General features: G+C 53.3%; 8 protein-coding genes across 8 annotated transcripts; 4 read left to right on the top strand and 4 right to left on the bottom strand.

Annotated features, from left to right (window-relative positions):
- Window positions 1-307: 307 nt before the first annotated feature.
- VTN00DRAFT_4203 (uncharacterized protein) lies at window positions 308-1,375 on the bottom strand (the record flags this gene model as incomplete). The annotated part of the gene is made up of 2 exons (XM_069430606.1): window positions 308-1,059; window positions 1,138-1,375. 2 exons carry the CDS (start codon window positions 1,373-1,375, stop codon window positions 308-310), a joined length of 990 nt encoding a protein of 329 aa, XP_069289724.1.
- A 1,245-nt stretch (window positions 1,376-2,620) lies between these two features.
- VTN00DRAFT_4204 (uncharacterized protein) lies at window positions 2,621-4,036 on the bottom strand (the record flags this gene model as incomplete). Its single annotated transcript, XM_069430607.1, has 2 exons — window positions 2,621-2,942; window positions 3,816-4,036. The coding sequence occupies 2 exons, from the start codon at window positions 4,034-4,036 to the stop codon at window positions 2,621-2,623; spliced, it is 543 nt and encodes a 180-aa protein (XP_069289725.1).
- Window positions 4,037-4,371: 335 nt separating this feature from the next.
- VTN00DRAFT_4205 (uncharacterized protein) lies at window positions 4,372-4,626 on the top strand (the record flags this gene model as incomplete). Its single annotated transcript, XM_069430608.1, has 1 exon — window positions 4,372-4,626. The coding sequence occupies one exon, from the start codon at window positions 4,372-4,374 to the stop codon at window positions 4,624-4,626; it is 255 nt and encodes an 84-aa protein (XP_069289726.1).
- Window positions 4,627-5,151: 525 nt separating this feature from the next.
- Window positions 5,152-5,802, bottom strand: VTN00DRAFT_4206 (uncharacterized protein; the record flags this gene model as incomplete). Its single annotated transcript, XM_069430609.1, has 3 exons — window positions 5,152-5,456; window positions 5,515-5,597; window positions 5,765-5,802. The coding sequence occupies 3 exons, from the start codon at window positions 5,800-5,802 to the stop codon at window positions 5,152-5,154; spliced, it is 426 nt and encodes a 141-aa protein (XP_069289727.1).
- Window positions 5,803-5,935: 133 nt separating this feature from the next.
- VTN00DRAFT_4207 (uncharacterized protein) lies at window positions 5,936-7,573 on the top strand (the record flags this gene model as incomplete). The annotated part of the gene is made up of 1 exon (XM_069430610.1): window positions 5,936-7,573. The coding sequence occupies one exon, from the start codon at window positions 5,936-5,938 to the stop codon at window positions 7,571-7,573; it is 1,638 nt and encodes a 545-aa protein (XP_069289728.1).
- Window positions 7,574-7,851: 278 nt separating this feature from the next.
- On the top strand, window positions 7,852-8,118 carry VTN00DRAFT_4208 (uncharacterized protein; the record flags this gene model as incomplete). Its single annotated transcript, XM_069430611.1, has 1 exon — window positions 7,852-8,118. One exon carries the CDS (start codon window positions 7,852-7,854, stop codon window positions 8,116-8,118), a length of 267 nt encoding a protein of 88 aa, XP_069289729.1.
- A 632-nt stretch (window positions 8,119-8,750) lies between these two features.
- VTN00DRAFT_4209 (uncharacterized protein) lies at window positions 8,751-10,499 on the bottom strand (the record flags this gene model as incomplete). Its single annotated transcript, XM_069430612.1, has 1 exon — window positions 8,751-10,499. One exon carries the CDS (start codon window positions 10,497-10,499, stop codon window positions 8,751-8,753), a length of 1,749 nt encoding a protein of 582 aa, XP_069289730.1.
- Window positions 10,500-11,917: 1,418 nt separating this feature from the next.
- Window positions 11,918-17,154, top strand: VTN00DRAFT_4210 (uncharacterized protein; the record flags this gene model as incomplete). The annotated part of the gene is made up of 14 exons (XM_069430614.1): window positions 11,918-12,142; window positions 12,217-12,748; window positions 12,823-13,049; window positions 13,119-13,398; window positions 13,452-13,685; window positions 13,740-14,494; window positions 14,553-14,715; window positions 14,775-15,116; window positions 15,171-15,294; window positions 15,480-15,530; window positions 15,584-16,267; window positions 16,329-16,412; window positions 16,475-16,849; window positions 16,920-17,154. 14 exons carry the CDS (start codon window positions 11,918-11,920, stop codon window positions 17,152-17,154), a joined length of 4,311 nt encoding a protein of 1,436 aa, XP_069289731.1.
- Window positions 17,155-17,753: the final 599 nt, after the last annotated feature.

Here is a 17,753-nt window from a genome sequence, read left to right on the forward strand (position 1 = left end):
ACAAATATGTATTTCATATGTAGGTAGGTACGTACGTATCTAAACGGATCGTTCATGGTAGGGTAGGGTAGGTGGTATGGAGGAAGATGGGGATTTTATCTAGATGAGCATCTTGATCTTATGTATATATATATATATATATATATATATATACATACATACATTGTAATGTACACACATGCATGCAAGGAGTTATCGATAAATGGAACAAAGTTAGGTAGTTATGATACAGCCGAACCTCATCAATCCAATCCCCGTCACACTCTTTCTCCATTTCATCAGTGAGAACAGATAGATAGACATTTGATTAGATCCTTTCCCGCTTCAGATCATTAACAACCATGTACCTCCCGATAGTGATCCACCCCCACCGGAACCAAACCATCTGGCTCTTGTGGCCTTCGACCATGGCCGTCCGCGCCCTCATCCACTCGTTCACGGTACTCACGAAGAGGAGCCGATTCGGGGTCTTTTCCTTCTTCGATTTCGACTTCGTCCTGGCAGCAGTAGCGCCCGGAGAGCTTGAACTTAGAGAATCCTTGATGTTGCCCAATGCGCCGGAGATCATGGTCAGCGGGGCGTCGAGGACGCCGGCGTATTTCCGGACGATATTGGTCGTGGTGAGAGTGTAAAGGGTCACGGGGCAGGAGTAGCCGGGTTTGCCCTTCATCAGGGCCCGGAGGAAGGTGACGGCGCCGTGGTAGAGGGAGCGGTGGTTCGGGTGGTTGCTGATGCCGTGCTGGTCGAAGGTCAGGAGGACGTCGATGGTCGCGTGCGGGGCACCGCCGTTGCTGCCGCGATCCCCGTTCTGTTGTTTCCGGCGCGACGACGGTGGAGCGGGGGTAGAAGATGAGGACGATATGGAAGAGGCGAGGTCAGGGGCAAAGGCGGACGCGAGGAGGGAGGAGATGTCGTTCGCGGACCACATGGTCGTCATGCTATCCGGGAAGCGGGACGGGTCGTCGACGACGAAGACGTCCGACTCGTTGCGCAGGCCGAGACGGACTGCGCTCTTCTCGAGTTCCTTCTTGCGGATGTGGCCGAGGCCGTCGGCGTCGCCTGTAGTAGACGATATCTGTCAGGCAATTTGTCCCAGAGCTTCAACAACCCAAACTACACCAAAGCCAAGCCACATACCACTACTCAAACACAAAATCTTAACATGATTCCCCAACTCCGGCTTCGTCAGCGCCAGCAGCGTCGGCGCAAAGAACATGGCCTCGTCGTCCGGGTGCGCGATCAGCAGACATATCCGCTTATTGTACAGCCGCGGGAAGGAGTTCGCGAATGGCGAGGCGGACGTCGAGGAGAGGGTCCAGAAGATGAAAATGACCGGAATCATGAGGGCGAGTGCCATCCATGTCGGGGTCGTCATTGTTGCGGATGTATGTGTATGGTACGGAGAGACCGCGGCGTGCGCGGGGGAGAGGAAGGCTTCAGGTAGTAATTCGTCCCGTTCTCGATTGAGTCAATTGGTATCTAGTTTAGAAACAGATCTCGACGTAATTGGTGCGCTGGTGTTATGTGTCGCTATCAGAGGGATATACGGCCGCGGAGGGGACAGTGGCGGTGGAGAGGACGGACATCTATCAGGGCGGAGTGCGCATTCAACACCCTAGCCCGTGCCTCCACAGCACCACGACGGCAGATATCAAGCCGGACTCACTTACAGAGCCCGAATTCAAACGGCAATGAGGAATTGGAGAAGAGTGGCAAGGAGAGCTTAACGTGGCATCATCAGGGGAATCGGAGATCTACGCCCGGAGATCTGATATGGTCCGCTCCCGGCGGAGAGCCTCATCGTCTCACGTGCCGCTGCGGCTCAGGGAGGGCGCTTTCCCCAGTATAGATAGCGGGTGTTTATCGTCACGTGAATATATACATCCTCTCTGGGGTAGGAGATAGGGCCAGCCCTGTACCACGCTGCAGACCGCACTGCGGAGACACAGCCTGAGGCAGCCACGCCGCTTTTGGTAGCAATTTTGATGCCAGGCCCACGGTGTGCTCGTTTGGGCAATTGGAAGAGTTTTATCAGCCCGCCACCAGGACTTTCCGCCTCGTTATTACTGATAAGCATTTAGTTTCTAGACAAGCTGTGGCTGTTTGTGAAAGTCCTAACGTTGATACCATTGTGGTACCTGGTTGGTACGGAACAGCCAGCTAATTTGGTAGGATGCGAATTGAATTGAGTTATTCGCATGTCACCAGTAATGATGCTTCAGAAAGCTAACACAGACTGTGTGGATTAATAGGAGTGATATACTGCGATATGCGCCTACCAGCATGTCTATTGCAAGCAGTGGGAGGCTGAAAGCCTCTAAGTCAGTAGCTACTGTGAAATTAGCGCCGGATCTCGAATCGCATTTTCTTTCCCTCCGAGTCTCGATGGACAGGCGTTTCAAAGAGCTGACAGACAAGACATTGGCCACTCTGCCATCTTCCTAAGAATCGATATTCCAAGTCTTGGTCTTGGCAGAATAGCAACACTGGTACTGATGTGGAGCACTCCCGTATTCTGAGGCCCGGGAAAAACGACTATAAAATTTTGGAAGGCGCCGAAACATGCCCATCTGGTAAAAATAAGATCGCCAGCAATCTTCCATGCAGGGTTCTACGGCAGTTACAGGTGGACCTGCAGCTGCAGAGATTGCTTGACTCGACTGCCTGCGCCGGGTCGGCCCCGACGGGAGAGACCTCGGGGAACTCCGATGTTCTGGCCGAAGGCACGGGCATAAGCTACGGCGCTGAGCGGACACCGCCACCTGACGGTCGCGTCAGAGTCGTGTTTCGTTTCAACGGCCCGAGTTTCCAGACAAAGGTTTTTAAGTGAGATCTGATGGCCAATGGCTGGTAGCACGGCGATCTTGTGGCTTGGCAGCTTGATTAACATCGGCGGAGGATCTCTGGATGCCAAGATCGTACCCGCGCGCGCAAAAGTTTCCCTGAAACGGAAAGGTTCATGGCGGGCTCAGGCTGCAATAGTGGATCGTTAGGATCCAGGTACGCAGGAGAAACCGGAGTCTCGCCCGGGTTAGTGGTGGACATGGTCAAATTTTCCGGGTAGCGTCATTGCAGTTCGCAATTCGCGATGTATTTAAAAATAGAGCTACAGGTAGAGATGCATGGCAGATGAGTGCTGAAATTTAAACTAGGTTCCTGGCCGATATAAGTGCAGATGGTGGACCCAGTCCCAGACTTTGAACCTTGAAATACAGCACTGGAAAAGGAAGCCCGGGAACAGGTTCCCCGACTGCCTGCGCAAGTGCTTGCGAAAAGGCATTCTCTCAGACGCGGGAAGAATGGTGTGCTTTGGCGAGTCATGGAGGCCATGGGGACCGCGTGAGACGAGGCGTACACTATAAGCTCGGTTGAAAAACAGCCATCAGATGCTATGTCTCTGACCAGTGATCCAAAACTCGACTGCAGCATGCAATTAGTATATGATTGATGTAAGCTCGCCGTTCTGCCATCCCACCGTGACTTTCCAGGTTTGAGAGTGTAAAGCAATGCGTCTTCTAGCAGGAACATTCTGAATAGAGCTGTACTGCGGAGAGGGACAAGTAAGCTCGGAAAAATAATAAGCATACCGCGGATGTAGAAAATAAAGTAGTCGATGTGACTCGTCCTGCAGCTAGCTACTGCTGGAACGCATAGTCGAAGCTTCTTGTGGCAGATCGACATGTCTAGGCCCCGATGCCTTTGCCCCGGTCTATAGAGCTCGACTCTGACAGCTGCACGAGCCAGCATGGCTGGGAGCTCCAGCTCTGGGCCTGCCTGTCAAGGTATGGAGTTCCAGAGATGTCTTTTAGACGTACCGTGCGGAGTCAAGACCAAGAAACCGCTGGAGAACAGAGGCTCTCCACGATGCATCCCAAAGCAACGTGGCCGAGGCGACCGAGCTGGCGTGCTTCAGCGGAGATGCAGTTAGGTAATGGGTATCCGGACGGGAGCAGTGATTCGCCGGAGTGGCGAGGGCGCTGCCGTCTGACTTGTCGTCCAGCGCTGTCAAAACCCCCAGAATGCGCACTGGACGCATTCTGGCCTCCGGCTAGCTGCTCGCGACAGCAATAGTGCAGGGAGCTTGGGCTGGAAGCTTTAGATGTTATGTGATTGATTTTGACATCCCTCTGACCGCAGGAGACCGGAGGCTGGGGGATGCGAGAGAAAGCCTCTTGCGTCTTTCCTGCCCCGCGGACCGGAGGAGACACAGAGTGCGGGGTAGAACGGGTCTGCATGGACTTCTGCTTTTCCCAACTCGGATCTTGGTCCTTTCCCCAAAGAGTAGAAGAAAGGAGAGCGCGCCTGGAAGGAAAAATTTTGCTGGGTCTGCAGGGGCCCGCGGGTAGGCAAATCAGCGGCCGGGGGGCGGCCATGGGAAGCAGCAGCAACGGGGCCGCCTTCGAGTTTTCCGGGGAGCGCAAGGCGAGCGTCATGGGCGGCCCAGACGATCTCCAAATAGGGCTGCGCCGCGCCCCGTACCGTATGTATCGCCACGTATGCGCCCGGTCACAGGCCGTATGGCAAGCATACGGCCTACCGCCGCCGGCAGAGCGGCATGGCACCAGCTGTTTCTTGCTCGTTCCTGGTCCGATGACGGCGGTGACGGCAGATGACCGCCGGACTTGACACGTCAGGTGCCTCGAGCCCGGGGAAACGCCGTTGAGTCATGTCTCGTCGTAGGAGGATAATGGCGTGCTGTCTGTCCGTGCGCGTCTGTTGACATCAACGTTTCTCTCACAACATCAGGTCGAAGCAGTCTCTCCCATGCCATCACGTGACTGTTCGTAAGCGAGGCTAAAAGTAGCAATCAGGGACCGGCGATGCATGAGGTCAGCAGCAGCGCACGGGCTCAAAATCCACCTTGTGGAGGATTCATCGTGATCATGTGCTACCTTCAAAAAAAAAAATGATCGAGGCCTTGCACAGGTTATGGCGTGTTGCGCAGCGTGTCGTCTGATGCCGTCACAGCAGCCCGCCATGGCATAAGGGAGATGGAGATGGATCTCCGCGGCCTCGTTCCTTTGTCAAGCCACTGCCCTCGCTGGTGACTGCTGTACACGCACGCACACGGTAGTTGTAGACAGTCGAGATAAGCTTGTTGCAATATGGTCTCTTCCATGAGTTGCAAGACTGAGCTCTCTATGCCAGGAATCAGGGTGACGGATATGTCAACCGGATTGTATGATCAGCAAGATCTCTGCCACAAAGGCGGTAATACGGTACGGTCAGGTAAGCGTAAGGTGCAGCGGTGACGGCTTCCCGCAGGACCCACCGCGCATCAGGCCCGGCCAGGCCTGCGCAGAAGAAGAACGTCCTCGAAGGAACGAAGTGAACGAGAAGACCTCGTTCCATGGAAGACAGCGCGGCGGAGACTATGCTCTCCACCGGATCGTCCCTGTCGACCCCTGGCCTGCTGCTTGCGGATACAAAGACGCCTGCGCGCCCGCCGCCTGTACCTGTAGACCACCATGCTTCTGTACCTGTACAGCTTCTTGTCCTTTCACAGTCCCCCGCCTTCACCGTTGTGCGAGTCACCAGATCCTTGCGCCTTTGACGCCTCGTAGCTCAAGAGTTCTCGCACGCGCCCCTCGTCCCCTCTTTGAGCGAAATCAGTCGTGTTTCAGTTCAATTGCAAGATTGGACTATGAATGGGCCTCTGGCGCCCGTCTGAGCTTTGTTACTGCAGCGCATCGATCATAAAGAAGGCTTCTCCGTGATATACAGCTCTGGACCACACAGCTTCTCTGAGATAAATACCGCATACTTCAGCACTGCGGACGAGTAACACAAACTTACCGTCATCACCGCAACTGGTTGTCTTATCCCATACCGCATAAATAGCCTATATCACTCATCGTCGTCTGGGAATCTACCGTTGCTCGATTTCCGCTTGGCAAGCCTCGACCAGGAGGAACTCCCGCTGACATCGCCAGTCATGCCGGGCCGCCTGCTCTCCAACATCGTCCGCTGCTCCTCCGCCTCTCTGCACCATGCCGCCGCTTTCCCACGCTCCACCTCGTCCTCCTCATCGTCAGTCAATGAGATCCCCGATTCAGCTGTGTTGAGTAAGATATCATCACGCGTGCAGTCCTCTCCCGAACGTCGTCTATCGTTCTCCATGGAGCATCTCATCCGTCCCCACAGAGACCAGAGCAAGGAGAAGCGCCGCAGCTTAGGACGCTCCTCGCGTTCCAAGGAGCGCTCGGGTGCTAAGGATGATGCGCACACTGCGCCAGCAAGGATGGACGTGATAATTGAGTCTCCCCCTCTGGTCTTCTACGGCACTCCGGCAAACTCGAGCGGTGCGTTGCTCTCCGGCCGCCTGCGCGTCGCCGTGGCCGAATTAGCAGGAGCAGTTACCCTGCAGACGTTCGACATGCGCCTCACTCTGAGCGTCACGACGAAGAAGCCCATCTCCAGAGACTGCCCTAGCTGCGCGACTCGCACGGAGGAGTTGACCAACTGGAACTTCATTACAGAACCACTCCATCTCAAGAGCGGGTGCCATGACTTCCCTTTTAGCTACTTATTTCCAGGTCACCTGCCAGCGTCCTGCAATGGGTCGCTGGGCGGCGTCGAATACTTGCTCTCAGCACGGGCAGTGAGCTCGACAGGGGAAGAATTTACAATGCAAACACCTCTCAAGATTCAGCGCGCGATCCTTCCTGGTAACGACAAAGCCTCTATTCGAATCTTTCCCCCGACTAATCTTACCGGCCGGGTTGTGCTTCCTTCTGTCGTCCACCCCATCGGTTCCTTTCCTGTTCAGATGAATCTGAGCGGGGTTGTAGACAAGAGTGAGGACAGTCTGACTCGGTGGCGCCTGCGCAAGATGATGTGGCGGATTGAAGAACACCAGAAGATCGTCTCGACTGCCTGTGCAAAGCATGCGCACAAGATCGGCGGTGAAGGGAAAGGAGTCTTGCACCAGGAGACCCGGATCATTGGCCATAATGAAGAGAAAAGTGGTTGGAAGACGGATTTCGACACTGCTGGAGGTGAGATCACGATGCAGTTCGAGGCGAGCATCAATCCCGGCTGCAATCCAGTGTGCGATCTCGACACCCCTCGGGGGCTCGAGGTCAAGCACAACCTCGTTATCGAGTTGATTGTCGCAGAGGAATTCTGCTCGAACCGAAATACGAAGCTTATAACCCCTACTGGAGCCGCACGCGTTCTGAGAATGCAGTTCCACCTGCATGTGACGGAGCGGAGTGGGTTAGGCGTCAGCTGGGACGAGGAGATGCCTCCTGTCTACAATGATGTCCCTGCCAGCCCACCCGGGTATACGATGCTGGATCATGGAAGCTCGATGGAGGATTATCACGGTTCCCCATTGGCACTGCCAAATTATGAGGAACTGGAGAGACTGGAATACTTGAGGCTCGACGACGGCTCCACCAGATCACGGCCCGAATCTGTCAACTCGGAGCAGAACCATCCCACCCGCGAGCGGACACGGCTTACAACAGATGATCTCGTTGCTGAACCGCCGGTACTCGAGTGTAGACGCGCGGCCGCTCCGGAGGAAGAGACCGCTCCGCCTGATCTCGGTCAGGGTCTTGTCCAGTGATGTCATTCTCTCTTTTTACTCTGCAGAACCATCGCCAGCCTTGTTCAAGCTTACGACGTTACGAATTTTATGACTCATAACAGCCGGAATACCAACAGCTTTCTGTCTCTTTGACTTCGCAGCGCCGGTTTTTAGGTTCCCGCCATCTGTGGGAATAAGAGCACCATGGTCGAAATCCAAAAACTCGCTTAGCAACCACCCGGTCAAAACTTTTCTTACGCTTGAACTACCTAACCTTAATCTCATTTTTTCTTTCCCCCTTCCTCCACGGATTGTGCATGTGTCATGACAAACAACCCACGAGAGAGTCCTTCCGTTTGTTTTCTTTGCATCCATCCGTTCATCTCAAAAGCTCTGCCGTTTTATCCAGTGACCGACCCCTCGAGGCGCTCTCCAAAAGTACAGAATTGCATCTCCCAGCTCTTTTTCTTTTCTTTGACTATCGCAATCAGAGACTCCTGTATTATACCCCTGCCTGCTGCATGTACATACTCAACTATGACGGTTCCAATTTTTCTTCGAGGAACCAATCCCCCTTCGGATGATTCCCCGTCTGCTAATACCCTTTTCATTCAACATCTTTTGATACTACCCTTGCTGCTCAGGCCATATTCCCTTTCTTTGCTTTTGTTTTTTTTCTGATCAGGTAATTGCTTGGGACAGGACGAAAAATGCAACTCATGGGACTTGGAAGAACCCTTAGCTACAGAGTTACCGTTTACGGCTGAGAGCCATTGCTAATTCATTAGGCCTTTTAATTTAATCTAATTCATGGCTATGAACGCAGATATACGATTCACAAATATTTTGAGTAGTCAAAACATCGATTGATAACTATTTAGCACTTATGATGTTGATATGATATGATATGAGCGATGGATACTAGGCAGGTATCTATTTATCTGCTTGAGTAATGGCTTTTGATGTCTTCTGGTCTCTGGTGCTCAGGTAAGTTGCTTCTCGAATTTCTCTCTGGTTATTTATATATATATCGATAGATATAGAAAGGTAACAACATGGCCAGCATGGGGAAAAAAATGAATATGTCCCGCCTAGCTAAGTACCTACATACCTACCGTACTGTATGTACCGTACTGTATGTACGTACAGACATGGCAATCATTTCCAGAAGTTGGACTACCCCCCAACAAACACGTCATAAAAAACCATGATTAGATCAGTTCTTGACCACGTTAAATCCCTTGAACTCTGGAAGCGCCGCCCTGATCTCCTGCGCATAGGCCGGCAGCCCACCGGCATAGTTGACCTGCTCAAAGGCCTTGCCCGGCATGCTCCCACCCATATAGGTCGACTTGGTGGTTGGGAAGAGCGAGATATCCGAGAGCGCGTTGATGCGCTTCTTCCACTCCTGGGACGCCTCGGGCGTCGGATCGATGTACTTGATGCCCTGCCTCTCGATCTGCTTGATCGCGTCGACGATCCAGCGGCCCTGGACCTCGACGCTCGTGGGCCCGTTGCTGAGCAGCGTCGGCCCGTGTGGTCCGTACAGGTGGAACATGTTGGGGTAGCCGCTGACGGTGGTGCCCAGGTAGGTGTACGCGGCCGCCTTCCACTCGTCCTTGAGGGTCGTGCCGTGGATGCTGCGCAGGCCCATGCTGGTCATGCCGCCGGTGGTGATGTCGAATCCGGTCGCGACGCAGACCACGTCGACCTCGTGCACCGTGCCGTCCGCCAGCTTGATGCCCGTCTCGGTGAAGCCCGCGATGGGGTTGTTCTTGATGTCGATGGCCTCCACGTTCGGACGGTTGAACTGCTCGTAGTAGTTGTACTCGAGGCAGGGCCGCTTCACGCCGAAGGGGTGCGGAGGCTCCAGGGGCGCCAGCAGGTCCCGCTGCTTGGGGTCACCGATGCGGTCGCGGACCTTCTTGGCCCAGAAGTTGTATACCTCCCTGTTCGCCTTGGCGTCGAAGAGGTAGTCCTTGTAGTTCCCCAGCCAGTACCGGAACCCGCCTTCCTGCCAGAGCTTCTCGAGGAATTCCTGTCTCTCTTCCTCGTTATCCTCGAACACGCTCCGTTCCGAGAACGTGTAGAGGAAGCCCCCGAAGCATTTCTCGCGCAGGGAGAACAGCTCCGGGTAGTTCTTCTTCGCTTCCTCCTGCTCCTGGACGGTCAGGGGCCTCTTGCGCATGGGGACCGCCAGATTGGGGGTCCGCTGGAACACCTTCAGCTCTCCCGCGACGGGGCCCCAGGCCTGCGTGATCTGGACGCCGGAGGCACCCGTCCCGATGACGGCGCAGCGTTTGCCCCGGACATCCACGCCCTCATCGGGCCAGAAGGATGAATGGTGAATGATCCCCTTGAACTTATCAATCCCTTCAAAGTCCGGAATGTACCGTTTGGCAGCGAACCCCGCCGCAACGACAAAATACTTCGCCTTTGCAGTCCTCCCGTCCTCCGTCTTGACATGCCACCGTCCTTCCTGAGTATTAAACTGCGCATCGACCACGACACTGCCGAACGCGCAATCCTTCTTGATATCCAGCACCTTGTCGACGTGGTCAAAATACGCCCGCAGGTCTGCGTACGTCGGGTAGTTGGTGCTCCAATTCCAGTCTTTGTACGTCTCCGGGATCGAGTACTGGTACTCGGGCACCTCCGAGTCGACGCCCGCGCCGGGGTAGCAGTTCCAGCGCCAGGTGCCGCCCAGGTCATTTCCAGCCTCGTAGAGGACTGTCTTGAAGCCTCGCTTGCGTAGCTCGTAGAAGACGTAGACGCCGCCGAAGCCGCCGCCCACGACGAGGGCGTCCACTTCGAGGTTATCCGCGTAGGGGCCGGTCGTAGAGCAGCGGTTGGCGTATTCTCTGAGTTCAGATTTCATGTTGGCTGGGAGGGAGGCGGGGTGGGTTTGGGGATGGGACTCGGGTTGGGGCTTGCTGGTTGTGGAGAGGAGAGAGGTGAATGCCATGATGGTGGTATGCTAAGCAAAGATGCTCGTTCTTGGGATATAGGCCGGATGTAGTCAAGAAAATGATGCTGGACAAACAGACTCGATCTGTCTGCTTTTCTCAACCATGAAAGAAGAAGGCTTTAAGTACCTTTCGATCTGAAAAGACATACCCCGGATTTCGCCCTCCCCTTCCCCGCAGAGAAGCGGAGATTGGAGTCGAATATCGAAGCCCGCTAACGCAGAGATGCATCTGAACATGCATGCGAAGCGTTGACGACGACGAGGAGAGTTCCTCGTCAGTAGCATCTTTATCCCTCCCTTCCTCTCACCCTTTCCTTTCTGGCGGAGACCGAAGGAAACTGACCCCAGATCTGAACTCCTCACTTCCCCGCAAATTCCATAGCACGAGATGCATGATGTACGTCGTCGAGCGGAGGTTGAGCTTGATTGACTTTGAGCTTGGAGCTCGCTGCAGTGGTTCCACATCTGGCCGTGCGTTGCAAAAGTGTCGACGGCGACGTACTTCATCAAAAATCACACTCAATCCCTCTGTGCATGAGATTCATTCACATGTATCGGTCTCGATGACCCCAGTGCGGATCCGCTGCGGAGAAAGGCAACCTGAAGAGTCGTAAGGCAACCTCCGGGGGTACCTCTGCGTGTACCAGGGATGTTGATGGAGTGCGGATATCTGCGGATCCGCATTGGGAGAGGTACGTATGACCATGGCGGTCTCGCCCGAGTCGGGAGGGCAGGGATTATCGAGACGACTCTGTTGGTGTAGCAAGAGAAGAAGAAGAGGATAAATCCGAGATGCTTCGGGTTGGGTTGCGGGGATGGTTTCGATGGCTCTTGTCTGGGGTTCATGCGAGTCGTTACCTGATCGGGTAGTGTGTTGAACGGTCACGATCATCCTAGACAAGTACCTAGGACATGTTGTGTGCTCTGATAGAGAATTCAGCCATCGCAATTTTATACGATGAACTTTTACCTAGAAACGGCCTACTTTACCATTGATTCCTGTGAAACCAGCTGTATGGATGCTCTTAAGTTGTTTGAATGTCCTGTATATAGGCTTCAGCCCTAGCCACTATCCAGATCCCTAGGTTGTATACCTTTGGACTTAAGGCTCTATACACTTTGCAAGAATTATAGCAAAAATTTATATCATACATACCGCAATGAGAGACAAATTACGTTGCGATTTCCCCAACACCTACACGGCACCGGCGGACTGTCCTCGTCGAAACTTTGGTGAGACTTGTATCTGTACCCATGGATGCATAATCCCGACAATAAAAGGTATATGACATGATTCAGCGTCACGAAAAGCCCAATTGAGAGGCCGAAAAGCTCCTCCCGGTCCCGAGCGTTCGTTCTTTTTCATGTGATGGGAAGCAGAAAGTGCTCTGCGCCGGCCCTAAGTCGTCCTCGCCATGTATAACACAACGGCACCCTGCTCGACAGCCGACGAGAATGCCTTTGGGCCTCAGGTCGGAGCGTCTTGCCTTCACGGATTCGACTTCACGCTGCTCTTCGAGGAGAGCGTCTTGAACATCGCACCGTTGGGCATCGCTCTGCTGGTACTACCCTTCCGGGTCTGCGCTCTTTCGAAGGCCACGGTGAAGGTCTATGCATCGTGGCTCTATGTCTTGAAAGTGGTAGGACAAGCTGGCTGCATACACTCCAGCTGCTCAATCCAAAGAGACGTACTGATGGAATGCCGTAATTTCAGGTCGCTCTCTCGCTCTTTGTCGTGCTGCATATCGTTCTTTTGGCTCTATGGAGCAACCTGAACGTTCCTAGGAGCAAGGCCACCATCGCGACCACCGCATTGACGGTGGTTGGATTTCTCTCGTTCCTCTACCTGTCCCACCTGGAGCACTTTCGCTCAGTGCGTCCGTCCACCTTGCTGAACATCTACCTAGGTGTTTCGCTGCTTATCGACCTCGCCCGTCTCCGGACACTATGGTACATGCCTGGAAACCAGCCGGTTGCGGCGATATTCGCAGTGACTTTCGCGCTGAAGGGTATCATCCTAATCCTGGAGGCCACGGAGAAGCGAGCCCTGTTGAAGCCGGCGTATAGGAACAGTGGGCTCGAAGCCACCAGTGGTGTCCTCAACAGGAGTCTCTTCCTGTGGCTGAATGGGCTATTCTGGAAGGGTTTCAGGTCCTTGTTGTCTGTGGACACTCTAGTGGCCCTCGATGATGAGATCACATCGGCATCTGAACCCAGTCAGCAGCTGGTCGAGAGATGGAACAGAGGTGAATAAGTCCCGACAAAGAGATTCAAATACCTTAGTACCTACAGTTGTTGCTAACATTCACTTTTTGCATAGCTGACAAGTCCAGGTCCAACGCTCTGCTGTGGACATTTGCAGTCCATTACAAATGGAGTATCCTTGCAGGTGTCCTGCCTCGGCTGGCGTGTACTGGATTCAGCTTTGCGCAGCCATTCCTCGTCAAAAGGGTGCTTCACTATATGAAAGAACCGGAGGACCCAAATACGAAAAACATCGCCTATGGTCTGATCGCAGCTTATGGCCTCGTGTACCTTGGCATTGCGGTATGTCAGCCATAGTAAATCCCATGTATACGGTAGAAGCCTAGGTAATTCTATGCTGAAACGATGCAGATTTCATACACAGTCTACAGACACAAGACCTACCGAGTCATCACCATGTTCCGTGGCAGTCTGGTCGCACTCCTTTTTGATAAGACCCTTCGTTTAAACATAACCGCTGTCTCCGATGCCACAGCCCTCACCCTCATGAGCGCGGATATCGACCGCATCGGGACAGGATTACGTGAACTCCATGAGCTCTATTCAAGCTGGATCGAACTTGCACTCGCATTGTGGCTGCTCAAAGAATTGCTGGGGCTCGCAATGGCAGCTTCCACTGTCTTTGTTACTTGTATGGCTGCACAGAAAATCCATCGTGATCTAAAGCCCTAATCGATGTCATAGTATGCCTTCTTGCGGGTATTCCCCTTGCAGTTGCTGCCGGTAACGCCCAGACTAAGTGGCTAGAGGCCATTGAGAAGCGGATTGCCGTGACCTCAAAGATGTTGGGCGCCATGAAAGCAATCAAGATGATTGGACTGACTGACTTGGTATCGGCCACTATCGCTGCTCTAAGGGAGCAGGAGATATGCGCCTCAGGACTCTTTAGGCTGTATACTGTCTTTAACATCACCTTATGTGCGTATATACAGCTCCGTCCGAATAAAGACATTCGAGGCTGACTGTCTGTAGCTTACGCCTCCTCTGCTCTCGCCCCAGCTTGGGGCTTTGGACTCTACATTCTATACGCAAAGGCAAAGAATTCCGAAACACTAACGGATGGCATCGCGTTCTCGGCATTGACGCTTTTCGAGTTACTTGACAGACCCATGGTCTCTTTGATCGACGGAGTCGAGCAGACCATGATGGTTGTGAACTGCTTCAGAAGAATCCAGGAGCATCTCTTGATCGCTGAGCGGCGTGACTATAGACAGACTCCCTGTCTCGACCTCAAACAGTCAGTTTTACTCGTAAGACGGGACTCGGACAGTTCTGGTTTCCACGAGAAGGTTGAAATAGTAAACGAATTGCTATTCTGTGCAGCTGTCAGAGATGTCTCTGCCGGTTGGATGAGTCAGAGCAAGCAAGGACCCGTTCTGAAAGGGCTGAATTTTGATATCAGACGCGGTAAGACCACCATGATCATCGGCCCAGTGGGTTGCGGCAAATCCACGCTCCTGAAGCTCTTGCTTGGGGAGCTGCCCGAGGTTTCAGGGTCGGTCATGACAACATACACGCAGGCAGCCTACTGTAGCCAGTCGCCATGGATCGCGTTTGGTACCATCCAGCAAAACATTCTGGGCGCATCGATGATGGACAGGGACTGGTATAACACGGTCATCCAGGCATGTGCCTTGCAGCCTGATCTTCAGGAGTTTCCTCAGGGTGATCAGACTACAGTCGGTACTCGTGGAGCACGCTTGAGCGGTGGGCAGCAAACACGAGTGGTGAGTATATCTTAACAGAGGATGTCATGGTACGGAAGCATTGCTGAAACACTTTCAGGCATTGGCAAGAGCTCTGTATTCCAGGGAGCCTGTCATGGTATTTGACGATGTATTGACCGGTCTCGACCAGATAACAGAGCAAAATATCCTCGAGTCTGTCTTTAGCAGGCAAGGGCTTTTGAAACAGATCGAGAGGACAGCTATTCTTGCCACCAATTCAGGTTCAGTTCAACCACCAAGCTTTTCTTATTTGCGAATCAGACTGACTGACATGAAACAGCTCACCATCTGCCATACGCTGATTACCTTATCATCCTTGGTGAGGATGGATACATCGTCGATCAAGGCTCATTTGACGAGATATCTGCCGCAGGCTATATAGAACGGTTTATTACATCCCAGCCGCAAGCTGGGGCTGCTGCAGCGGCACGAGGAGGGGATACAGAACGGACAGACCAAATCTTTCAAGAGTTCAAGCTCCCCGAGGAAGATGACAAAGACTTTAGCCGCCAAACGGGAGATCTGACCGTCTATTTGTATTATTCTCGGGCAATTGGCTTCTTACTCTTGAGTCTCTTTGGTCTGTGCAGCATGGCCTTCGTGTTTGCGCACACGTTCCCCGGTATGCTGTCATTTATCCATTGGTCTGTAAGCCTTTGTTGACCATAACGGGTAGAGATATGGCTGCAGTGGTGGACAAGAGCCAACGAAACGAGGCCTAATCAGAATATTGGCCTCTGGCTGGGAGTGTATGCCGCCTTCGGAGGCCTGACGTTCCTCCTTACTCTGCTCTCAAACTGGTAATGGACCAATGTGAATGGCTTGGTTTGCTCGTGACTCACTATTATGACAGGCTTTTTCTGATGATGATCGTACCAAGAACGGCAAGGCGATTTCATGAGATTTTGCTGTGCACAACTATGGGGTAACGAAAGGTTCATACAATTATGAATTTTCCATGCTGACGAAGAATTGCATCTACTAGCGCAACTACTTCCTTCCTAACCTCAACCGATATCGGGAACACAACGAACAGGTTTGTGCACGTTATGACGTATCTTGGGTCATTCCGACTGAACAGTTCTGCAGGTTCAGTCAGGACCTTGAACTGATTGATATGGAGCTCCCATCTACGTTTGAACTGACTATGGTAGCGTTTCTAAGCTGCATTGCAGAAGGAGTCTTGGTGTTCGTTGGCTCATCGTATCTTGCGGCCGCTGTGCCAGGGTTTCTGGTTGCGGTTTTCCTGGTGCAGAAGTTCTATCTTCGTACATCACGGCAACTCAGGTTGCTAGATATTGAAGCAAAAGCACCTCTGTTTTCGCAGTTCCTCGAGGCCCTCAGCGGCGTGGCAAGCATCCGAGCTTACGGATGGACGGAAGAGTACAGGCATCGCAACAGGGAAGCTCTTGACACTTCCCAACGACCGTATTACCTTTTGTTCTGCATTCAGCGATGGCTTAACCTTGTGCTTGACATCCTGGTCGCGCTCATAGCGGTCATGCTCGTCGGAATAGCTACTGGACTGCGAGGGAAGGGATCGTCGGAATTCCTGGGTGTCGCATTATTCAACATTGTAGGATTCAGTCGTACCTTGCAGCAGCTGATCACGCAATGGACCGGACTGGAAACCGCTATTGGGGCGGTGTCAAGGATCCGTTCATACGTCATGCGGACTAAGCCGGAGAGTTCTGGGCCAGAGACAAGTATAATATCCAAGGACTGGCCGAAGGACGGAGGAATCGAGTTTGTCGACGTGTCGGCGTCATATGGGTAAGTGGAATTTTTTGTATGCTCACCTATACTTTAACATCTACTCATCGCGCGCGTATAGAAGCTCTCTGGAACCAGTGCTGAAGAGCGTCAACCTCGTGGTTCATCCAGGGGAAAAGATCGCCCTCTGCGGGAGAACCGGCAGGTAAGTCTGGACATCTTGTGGAGTCAGTATCTGCGATAAACTAGGTACTTAATCGACCACAGTGGCAAGTCCTCCTTCATCGCTGCTATCCTGCGGATCCTTGACCTTAGCAGCGGCTCGATCATGATCGACAAAGTGGACATCTCCACAATACCCCGAGACGACATCCGCGGCCGCCTAAGCACGCTGCCCCAGGAGCCATTCTTCCTGCACGGCAGCGTGCGGTTTAACATCGACCCGCGTGGCAGCGAGAATGACAAGACCATCATTGCCGCACTCAAGGCGGTGCAGCTCTGGGGCTTTATCAGCTCCAAGGGCGGACTGGACGCGGCCATGTCGGAGGATCTGCTCTCGCATGGGCAGCGGCAGCTCTTCTGTCTGGCGCGGGCCATGTGCAAACCTGCTTCGATCCTCCTCCTGGATGAGGCTACTAGCTGGTGCGTCGACCGTCCATCTCCATGTTTACCTTAAGGGAATGTTATAGACGACTTGCTAACGACCAACTAGGGTGGACTCCGAGACGGACAAGCTCATGCAGGAGATCATCCAGACGACATTCCAGGACCGCACCATCATCGCCATCGTGCACAAGCTGCAGACCATCCTCAGCTTTGACAAGGTCGCCGTCATGGACAAGGGGCGTGTTGTCGAGTATGACGCGCCACAGATGCTCCTGGCGCGTGAAGGGTCGGCGTTAAAGGCACTGTTTGAGAGCCTCCGGCACGAGGGCAGAAGACAATAACGAGGATGTTTGATCCGTTGGCCAGACAAATGTATATATGTAATATAATGTCATAACCAAAGTGATCGCTGCTGGCACTGTCCAGAAAGCAGTGGAAAACGGACGCGACGGACCAAGCCGGGGAGATCGGGAGGCTCACGTGAATACCCCGTACCTCTGATCTCCGCAGACCCCGTGACCCCGCGAATCCAGATTGCGGGGTTTGGTGCGGATCCGCATGTCGGCGTCGTCTCCTGAGACTTCGACTGCATCCCACGGCTTCCTGCGAGGACGCCACAAAACAAGTAAATCTACTTCCTCTTCTTTCTTTCTTTTTCTCGCCCTTGAACCAGTTGTGGAGCTCGGATCAGAGGAAAGTATCCTGGCCCTTGCTGCTGGATTCCGTTGACCCGGACCCTGGTCCTGGTCTGCAGGGGGGATATACCAAGAAATGTATAGATCTGTACAATGCGTTTTATCCCAAGTCGCCGTCGTTCCCAGACCAGTCTCCCGGGTCCCTGCTAACTTAGTAAACCAAGCGGATCCGATGGCCCCTGCCTTACCTTCGATAACATTCTTGGAGACCCCCAGATGAATGAAAGATGATGTGTTCGACAATA

The sequence above is a fragment of the Thermoascus crustaceus genome, assembly GCF_041956765.1.
Source record: "Thermoascus crustaceus strain CBS 181.67 unplaced genomic scaffold VTN00scaffold_2, whole genome shotgun sequence".
Lineage (NCBI taxonomy): Eukaryota > Fungi > Ascomycota > Eurotiomycetes > Eurotiales > Thermoascaceae > Thermoascus > Thermoascus crustaceus.